This window comes from Podarcis muralis, chromosome 12 (assembly GCF_964188315.1).
Source record: "Podarcis muralis chromosome 12, rPodMur119.hap1.1, whole genome shotgun sequence".
Taxonomy (NCBI): domain Eukaryota; kingdom Metazoa; phylum Chordata; class Lepidosauria; order Squamata; family Lacertidae; genus Podarcis; species Podarcis muralis.
Genome location: NC_135666.1, coordinates 27,861,311 through 27,871,191, shown reverse-complemented (window position 1 = coordinate 27,871,191; position 9,881 = coordinate 27,861,311). Strand labels below are relative to the sequence as shown.

The window sequence follows — 9,881 nt, the reverse complement described above, 5'->3', positions numbered from 1 at the left end:
CAGACATCGGCCAGCCCCACAAGCTTGGGGACAGCAGGGAGGCGCAGCGCCACTATCCCGCTGTTCCTCGACCTGGTTCGGTTTCCCTGACCTGCTTTTGGGGGGGGAAATAAAGGGGAAAATTTTTTCCTTTATTTCCCCCCCAAAAAACTAGGTGCGTCCTATGGTCCGGTGCGTCCAATCGTGCGAAAAATACGGTACTTTGGCTCTAGGGCAGTATAGCAATATGCATACCTTGCCTATTTTTTTCTGTAGGTGTTACACCTTGGATAGAGGAAAGGTAGATCCCAACTGCATTTGGGAAATAAGCCTGAAATTTTAAGGAAGTGCTGCATAGATGCCTAGAACTTGCACCAGATCTAACAGCAAATCCAGGCTGCAAACCTGATACTTAAGAGGGAGTACCACTTGCCTAGAACAGGTAAAACCCCATCCTTTTCCAGATGGATCAGTTATCAACCAAATTCCTATTGTGGTTCAGTTTATTGTTATTTATCAATCATCTTCCACATACATTCTAAAGTGATGTAATATGGACTTTAGACACGACATTTTCCACCATTTTATCTGTTATTGAAAGGGAAAGTAGAGCTTGATGTCATCAGTACATTGCATGCAATAGCTTCCTTGGGTAGGTGTTGAAAGGCTCCCCAAAGATAGAATTGCTAAGCATGAAAGTGCAAGTATTATGGGGCAGTAGTCCCCCGCTCCCAAATTAATTTTGAAATGGCCTGCTCAGCTACATAGGAATGGACTCACTTGAAGCATGGTGCCACCAGTTCCTACACTAACTAGGGGGTGTAAAAACGATACCATGGTTGATAGTATTTATTACTGAGAAGCCAAGGAGAATTGTGTGGATCACTATATTGTTGTGCTAGCATAGGTCATCCTAGTAGTTTTGGGGTCAAATGGAAGTCTGAAGTTAGACTGAAACAGATCCATGATAATTGTTTAAGAGAATATACATAGCCTAGCAAACATATGCTTAAGCATCTTTCACAGGAAAAGGATAACAGCAACTAGTGGTGGTTAAAATATCCTCTCTCCAATGAAGATTTATTTATGTATTTCAATATGGCTGTACTTGCCCCCTCTCTTAACAGTGTTTACTCCCTTTACATCTTACCTGGCACAAAGTAAGACAATTCTTATGAACCTTTGGCAAGCAGCTATTTAAAAGTCTGCTCAGTTGAAACTCTTGTAGTTTCAGAAAATTAACAGCATAATCTTGTAGTAAAATTTGTTTATTTGGGCAAAGAACAAGGATAGGGATCTTGCGACAATCCAGATGGTGTTGAACTAAAACTCCCATTAGCCCTGACCACTGGCCATGCTGGTTGCGGCTGATAGGAGTAGGACTCCATGTATTTTGTACTATAACAACTGCAAGCTCCCCATCCCTGGCATATAGTAATTTGGGGGAGGAAATGAACACCTGCAATTATGCCTTCCCATCACGACAGTAACTGAACTTAAGTTCTATTTACTAGATGCAATGGTTTTTGTAAATGAACACACAGATACACAAGTTTTTCACAGTGATAGTGACAACAGGCTTTTTTGTGAAGAAAGGTAGTCAATAACTTTATTTTTGTATAAAGCAATACTAACAAATACAAAATGTACAGCTTCTCACTAGACTCAACAAGCATGTGAGAAGTTACTTTTGACAGAGGAGAAGAAAAACAAGTTTCAAATAACGTGAAGAAATTTTGATTTTGAAAAAGGCACCCAAATTTAAATAATAAATAAAAGTCACTCATAGGCCTAGCTGGATATACTAAAACATAAACATTTGTGAAAATTAATATACATAAAAAGGAGTCTCTCAAGAGCAAGACACACTACAAGCTGCTGGCAACAGTTTCCTTGATAGAAATTGCTGGGGTAGGTCCAACGTGAGTCCAGATATAACCTTTTTCTGGTCTAGTAGGAATGGTAGGGAAAGGAGAGGACTGAGATTTGAAATATTCTGAAGGCGCATGACAAACAAACTCTAAGTACTCAATTTTTCTTGGAAGATCTTCTTCTGGCCCTTAAATTAAAAAATGAAAAAGTTAGTTGGTTATCCCCCCACTTGGAGCTTTATGGTACATCCAGTTGGCCATTGTCATATTTCTCCTAAAGTATCACTAGCAAGACAGGTACTTTCCCCAGCATGGATATAGCTCTATGCAGGAAATAAAGCTATGCAAGCTGGGCCTGCAGTGTTCTCCAAAAAACATTAGATGGGAGAATCTAATACGAAGTCCTCCATCCTCCAAAGTAAGGGCAAAACACAGAATTGTATAAAATGCAGCAACACAAGGATACCTGGTATCTCGCTCCTCCTAGGAAAGAATTTCAGCTGGTTTTAGATCAATACCAACACTACTAACAAACAGCAGGGGAAAGGAAGGACTTGCACAGCTTGGGGCTGTGTAACCATACTATTGATGATGATGGAAGAGGGGCATGCATTCAGCATGTTGCATCTCTGTAGCAGGCATGTTGCCCTCCAGCCCAGTTTCTTTGGGCCTAAGAAGAGAAGGTTCACATGTGTAGAGGACCTTGTGTGTCCATAGCAACTTATCCCCGCCGAAAGTAGCTAGGAGACAGTTTTATCTAGTGGTACTATTGATTTCTACTGAGAAAGACACTCCAACATCAGCACTCTTCCCAGGAGAACATGTTGCTGTCAAATATACAACTCTGAACTTCATTTACAACACAAATATACATCTCTGCCAGAACTGCAATTCATGAGCAAGTCTAAAGGCAATGCTGCTTAACTAGCTTGTACTACAGGATAAAAAGAAACCTAGGACTCTGGAGTTATATCACATGTAGCACTTTCTGCTTTGTCAGGACAGGTAGAATTTTAACATTTTGGGCCTTGGAACTTACCTATTATGTAAGTTGCAGGGTCAAAACAGTCTTTGGGGCTAGCTGCAGTAGGAATGAGCCATGTTAAAGCTGCACTTTTTTCGCAGTATTGGTCTTGAATAAACCCTCTAATCTGAGCATAGTATGTTTTACCATCCTGCTCATCAATCACTGAAACAACATCTCCAATCTGATAGTAAACTCCCTAGAAAAGATATAGATCATTAGAATTAATTTGTAAAAAAGCTAAACTGATAATAGTTTCTGCTTCGGTGTCAACAGAGTGAGCTGGCCAGTAGTCACACCAGAGATAACTCGTTATTAACCAAGTCTGTGAAGATACCGTTCTTGTTGAGTGTCAGGCCTAACAAGTACAACAGCTCATCCCCAGTAGGTCTTACCCCATTAAATCAATTGCCAAGACTGGAAGTCCCTGCCTCCCCACAACCATCTAAGTCCCCTCCTCTCCAGGGCTTTTCCCAAGCAATTAAGAGTCACCGCTCCGCCTGTTTCAACCCTCTTCTAGTTCTGGGATATGGGGGAAGGGGAGCTTGTTGCAGCAGGGTGGGGGCACACCCTTGACCCTTCACCAGCCTGCCTCATCTCTATTGGCCTCCATCCTCCCACTTGCCAGCTTCGGCTTCAGCCTCTGACTTGGATTCTGAACTTCTCTCTGCCACAGGTTCTCCCAGCTCACAAAGCCCTGTTACCTCCTCAGCTTCCAACCCCTCCTCTTCCCAGTCTTCTCCCTCATGGTTGTCCCACCACCGCTCCCCAGGCTCTTATCCTTCTTCCCTTGTTGGTCCCCTGCTAGTCTATGTACATTATCCGTTTCCCCCACGTTGCAGTTGCAGAAAGCCATATTTGCATTTTCCCTTCAGTGAGGCCACAGTACTAAGTTTAAGGGAAATTTCAGTGTTCCCTGACAACAAACAGGATTGAAACAACGTGCCTGCATCATTTTTCTCCTTCCCCTAAAATATGGCTGTTCAGAGTTTTAGTCTGCACTTCTACGGCAATAATGCTGATTTAATGTGGTTTAAAAACATATAAATATGTTAAAATAAATAAAAATAGTATTTTCATATCTTTTTAGAGACAGATAAGGATATTGATAAAATGGCTGTCAAGCTGCTCCAAATAAGTAAGTTAGAGTTTCAATACAGTAACATAAATAAATATATAACAGTTTCAAGCTATGTCATAGCAAACGATTTGATAGTAACTAATGGAGTTTATCAATTTGAAAATATCAACTACTTTGTTCTTGAAGAGTATGAACTACACCAGAAAGTCTCAGTTCAGTCAGTCATGAACATGCTAGCATCCTTAGCAAGTTATGCGTTTAGGAAACTTCAGTAACAATGTACAGGTAAAATGCAAATTACAGTGCAGATTTATAGTGCTACTGCAAAAACACTAAATACATACTGTATGTTTGAGTCACAGTCCAATATATTTTCTTACCAAGTACTCATTTAAAGATTTATTAACTTTTGAAACACTTCTATGTTCATAAACTTCTAATAACATACCTTATGGAAGATAGATTCTGCTGTAATAATGGTAGCTACAGACTCTGGAGCTTTGATGGGCTGAAAAAGGAAGGTTATAATGATTAAACTGCACAAATAACGTAACAGTGTCAAAATAAAAATATAATGCATTTTTTGTAAATGAGATTTGGATGAAAAATTGATAATCTTTGGACCACTATATATGAAAACATCAAGAAATTAATAGCTTAAGTATCAGTAAGCTTTGACAAAATACATCTACCGTATATTTGTTACATGTTTTAACCAAGAAGGATTTCACATTCAGAAATGCATAGAATATTGATATTATACACAAATGAAAAAGTCTTTTAAGACATCGCTCAAGAGTCATTTTGCACATTATGCTCAACAAGTATGAGCTGAAGCATACTAAATACATCTATTTCAATGCAATAATATGCATAGTCTTATGTGATGAATACTCATGGTTCTTCAGGAAAGCAATACTAATGTAGCAAAGTTGTATATAATTTGATAAGCATGTAGGAAAACATTTATATTTGGTGCAGCCTTTTGTAAACCTTACTATTTTTAGTACAGCACCTGCCACACTGCTTTAATTTAGAAAGTGCTCAACTGTAGCTGGAGTCCATAATCACCTTACATTTTTCAACTTAAAAATATGCCTTCTCCCTTTTCCTTTAGTGGAAACTTTCTTTTCAGCAGCTGGAGCAGACTTGTATTTTGTGTTTCTTAATCGAGCAGATCTTCTGTGAATCTCTTGCTTACTCTAGTGTACAAAAGTAAGAAATAGTATCAATTCATTAGTATATACATGATCAAATATACAACAAGACATATATATATAGTTATTCATAGGGCAGGGGGACACAGTAGGACCCACTTTCCCCAGGCCAGAAAGAGATGAAACACCTATTCTAAACACATTTACTAAAAAAGTACATACCGCTAATTTCAACAGAAATATTTTTATTTGTTTCAAGTGCTTAAACACTGTTGTTCAAAAAAATTTCCACAGGGTAGCTAATAATAATAATAATTTTATTTGTACCCCATCCTCCCCAGCCGGAGCCGGGCTCAGGGCGGCTAACATCATAAAACTAACACAGTATACAATGAAAGAATGGGTATCAATCTAGAGAGTTTCAGCAACTCAGAAATAATTTCAAATCATAGCAGAATTTACAGCACAGTCCTATGCATGTTTACTCAAAATTCCCACTATATTCAATGGGATTTATTCCCAGATAAGTGAGCCCAGGATCTCAGCCTAAGGCTGCAAACCAATATAGAATTATCTGAGAGTAGGCTAGTTTCATGCCTAAGATATGTGGTGTTCTGGCACTCCCCTCAGCTCCCCTGTACCACCGCACCATTCTTTGTAAGAAAACTGGGTTTCTGATAGGTATTTCTGAATTTTCCTTCTTGTTTCCACACCAGACACAATATTATGAATAGTTCTCATCTCTGACATAACCAGTCAAGAGGCATGTGGTGCAATACGGCGCTTATTAAAAAAACAAATAAGGGTTTGATGATCACAGGGTTCAGAAGCATATGGTATCGGTTTGGTATCATTTGTTACTATTTTCTCATATAAAAACGTAGCTAGTTAACAATATTGATCCTGCTCTAGTAAACCAACCCTGCTACCATCAAAACTCTCCATTTCCAACTCTCACTCCAATTAACCACCCACTTCCCAAAACCCAACTCACTTCTCAACTGCCTCCCAACAGCATTCAAACTCCCTTTCAAACTCTTATCTAATCACCATTCACTTCCAACAACCCAAACACATTTCCAGTCCCAACATATACCTTAGCTCATGTATTATACTCACCTACGCAGTTACCGTAATATAAATCACGCACAAATCACAGAAACACCAGAACGCCACTCGTTACCAGTTTCTTCACACACACACACACACACACACACACACACACCCATCTCTCTCTCTCTCCCGAAAGGTAGCATGTGCACTAGTTGCACCACCCCTGAGTTAGAGGCACAACTCGGATCAGGTTAAGTTTGAATGTGCACCGTAAGCTTGAAAGTTGTTGAACTTTTATCCTTGCAATGCCTATTAACCTTAAAAGCTGGGCGGCGCCGGGAAGTACGGAAAATAGATCTGAAGCATAACGAAAAAAACGCGACGTGACCCACAGAGGTCCGATGTCGCACAGCTGACCTAGACCTAGAATTGTAGCGCTGGGAGGGACCACGGGGGTCATCTAGTCCAACCCCCTGCTGCAGTGGGGATGCTCTTTAGACCGAGCTCTCCCTCCTTTTGTTCAATGGCCTCTTCTGGGGAGGGTGGCTTGGAGGGGCCAGCGCAGGAAGGGCGACCGAGGAGGCCCACTTGCTCCGCCGGCGGGCCCTGCTCCCCAAGAGCGCTCAAGGGACCCGCCGCAGCCCGAAAGCGGCCTCACCTGCTTCCCGCCGCCGCTCCCTCCGCCGCTGCCGCCGTTGCTGTGCTGCGCGGCCGCCGAGGTGGTGGCGTAGGCGGCTCCGGCGGACCCGGGAGGCCCTGGGCGGCCCGTGCAGTTGTTGCAAAGGATCTCGCCCTGGCCGCCTTTCTTCCACATGGACGAGGAGGTGGTGCGGCACACGCTGCACGTCGGCTTCAGGCCCAGCGGCATCTTGGCGCCGGGGGACCGCTCGCTCGCTCGGCCTCCGGCTGCGAGCCCGCTCGCCACGACGGATGTTGTGCGTGGAAGCGGAGCGGCTGAGGAAGCGGCGGGGGGCAGAGCAGAGCGGCCGGGAAGGGAAGCGCCGCAAAAGAGGGGCCTCTGCCCTCTGCTGGCTGCCCACTAGGCTGCATGGCCTGAGGGGGAGAGACAAACGAGGAAAGCCGGGGCTTCCCGCCCTCAGGCCGACTGGAGACCCAGGGCGAGGTGGCCGGTTTTGCGGGGAACACACGGGCGGTATATCGTGGTCCTCCTCGGGAGCCCCAATGCCTTGAGTCACCCTTGAGGTCGGCTGTAGTCAGCCGAGCAGACACGAAACTAGCTCTTTCTCGGGCCCAAGGATAACCGGCTAACCTCGTCTAGCCTAGGGAAGTTATAAAGTAGGGGGCAAATAATGTAGTATGCATACAGTTGGAGCAGTATATTAAAAATGCTCAACAGCGGGAGAGGGATGTGATAAAGGCCGGCCTCGAAAAGCAGCAGGTGAAATTATACTAAATTTATGGGCCATCTGAATCTTGCTTACTCATAATCCCCCCCCCCCCCCGTTTATTGAGTGGCTGGTGGGTGGAATGGACGACAAAGTGCTGCATAGAAGCTGTATTTCTAAAAAATTCTTAGGGAAACTTGTACCTATCACAAGAAAGCAGCTGAAGAAAGTTAAGGATAAGATTTTGTTGGGGGTGTGTGTGTAAAACATGGGGATTTATGTTTGTAGGCTCCATTCCTCTTCTGTAATAAACAGAGCAGTTTACAATATAAAATACACGGTACACAGAACTAAAAGCAACATTACTAATCACTAAAACCAACAGCTACAAGTTAATTTCCTTCTAATAGTGTTCACTCTGAATTAGAGGTCTCCTGGACCTCCTACCATACCATCACAAGGACCCAAAGACTGCAGTGAAAATGTATAAAGCAACCTACAAAACTGAAATAAGACACCGTCACAACCAATAATACCCCTCCCTCTGACACCTATCTGCTTTAAGGACAGAACTGAAAACTCATACTACAGTATTGTGTAGTTCAGTAATGACCTTCAGAATCCAAGGTTGCCATAAACTCAAAATTCACCCACAAAAAGAGTATGAAGGGAGGTAATATAGTACATGAAATGAAAAAAAAAAAGTTACTTAAAATGAAGCAAGTCATCTTGAATGTGTATCAATAACATGCTCACTAAAAGGTAGCTAGGTGTTCCCTTACCACCTCTTTTCCTATCTTGGGCTGCTGCTCCCTCCTTGCATTGTTTATTCTGTTATCATCAGGTTGGGCACTGCTTTCCTTTTGGGTGAAGACAGAGACAAAGTAGGTGTTGGGCAGTTCCTCCTCTCTGTCATCTAATAGCATTTCTCTGTCTTCTCCATGCAGAGGACCTAGTACGTGCTTCTTCTGCCTCTTGCTTTGAGCATAGCTGAAGAAACAATTTTAAAAAATTCTTTTTAACCTCTCTTGCAAGCCTGAGCTCATTCTGAGCTTTAGCCTGCCTGCCTTTCCTCCTGCAGCTGTTGGCTGCTCATGTATACTCTTCCTTCATGATTTCCCCCTTTTCCTTTTTCTTATACAGGATGACCTTACATTTCAGCTCATCTGCAAGCTCCTTATGCAGCCACACTGGTTTCTTTAGTTGCCTCCCACTTTTATTTCTTGTTGGAATTGTCTGCATTTGTGCCTTCAATATTTCACCTTTAAGAAACTCCCATCCATTTTGGATTTCCTTCTCTTTGAGTATTTCTGACCATGGAATCTCACCCAGTAGTGCCTTAAACATTTTGAAATCAGCCTTCATAAAGTCCTGAGTGCAAGTCTGACTACACCCAGCTTTCATTGCCTCTGTATAATGAAACCTGTGATTACTTCCTCCCAAGGTTCCCAGTACTTCTACTTCAGCAATCAGTTCATCCCTCGTGGTAAGGACCTGGTCCAAGATAGGTGATAAGCTTGTTACTTCTTGCACCTTCTGGGGCATCAAATTATCAGTGAGGCAATGGAGGAACTTGTTGGACCTTACATTCTTGGCAGAGCTTGAGTTCCAACAGGTATCGGGGAAGTTGAAGTCTCCCATGTCTACTATCTCTCTCCTTTTTTGAATGTTTGGTAATCTACTCTAGGAAGGTATCATCCAAGCCTTCAGTCTGGCCTGGAGGTCTATAGCAGACACACACAGTAAGGTCACCGGTGTTCTATCATTTTTACCCTTATACTCTCAATCTGCCTTCCATGCTCCAAGTTATGTATCTCTTCACAAGTGTACATACCCTTTCCTTTCCTTTTGGTCTATTCCTTTTGAATAGGTGATACCCTTCAGTTTCTACATTCCAGTCATGAGTCCCACCCCACCAGGTTTCCATAATGCCTGTTAGATCCTGTATTAAGAGCTCAAATTTGCCTTTCTTGTTTCCCATACTCTGTACATTAATGTAGACAACTGAAAAAGTTAGAGACAGTTTCCCCACTCCAATGCCTATTGTAAACTGCCTTAGAGCTCATTTGGATGAGGGGGATGTTTTGAATTTAAAAATAAATGAATTAACTTGGGGTCACAGGGGTATGGCCATAGCAAGTGGTGAAAGGGGCCAGTCTTGTCTCCCTCTCATCTATTATTGTGCTATCCTCTTGAGCTCACTTTTGCCAACTGTCACTTTTAGAATTCTGTTTCTTGAAACTTCTGGATGCCTTGTTGCCATAGTGTCCTTACTAAGTTATCACAGAGTATTAGTTTATATCTTTGGTAGGTAATGCTGCCTTACCTTTTAATAGTGCCAGTCCATTAAAGCAGAGGTTTTCAACCTTT

The 9,881-nt window shown here is 42.4% G+C and overlaps 1 protein-coding gene across 2 annotated transcripts; it reads right to left on the bottom strand.

Annotated features, from left to right (window-relative positions):
* Positions 1-1,559: 1,559 nt before the first annotated feature.
* GATAD1 (GATA zinc finger domain containing 1) lies at positions 1,560-9,447 on the bottom strand. Of its 2 annotated transcripts, none has more exons than XM_077936935.1 (5): positions 9,346-9,447; positions 5,032-5,157; positions 4,404-4,463; positions 2,890-3,073; positions 1,560-2,038 (listed from the first exon to the last, which is right to left on the bottom strand). In XM_077936935.1, the coding sequence occupies exons 1-5, from the start codon at positions 9,436-9,438 to the stop codon at positions 1,848-1,850; spliced, it is 654 nt and encodes a 217-aa protein (XP_077793061.1). In that variant the 5' UTR covers positions 9,439-9,447; the 3' UTR covers positions 1,560-1,847. The 2 variants fall into 2 exon arrangements, with proteins under 2 accessions (XP_077793061.1, XP_028606442.2); XM_028750609.2 differs by lacking the exon at positions 9,346-9,447 and adding an exon at positions 6,824-7,279.
* Between the last annotated feature and the right edge of the window lie 434 nt (positions 9,448-9,881).

What these genes read in the sequence shown, in the direction of transcription:
- GATAD1 (XM_028750609.2), bottom strand. Translation starts at nt 7,033, where the DNA reads ATGCCGCTGGGCCTGAAGCCGACGTGCAGCGTGTGCCGCACCACCTCC. An exon ending in ATATTTTTAAGTTGAAAAAT is followed by an intron (nt 4,464 to 5,031) that starts GTAAGGTGATTA and finishes TTCCTTTTTCAG; the next exon opens with CCCATCAAAGCTCCAGAGTC. An exon ending in CAGAATCTATCTTCCATAAG is followed by an intron (nt 3,074 to 4,403) that starts GTATGTTATTAG and finishes TATCTTTTCTAG; the next exon opens with GGAGTTTACTATCAGATTGG.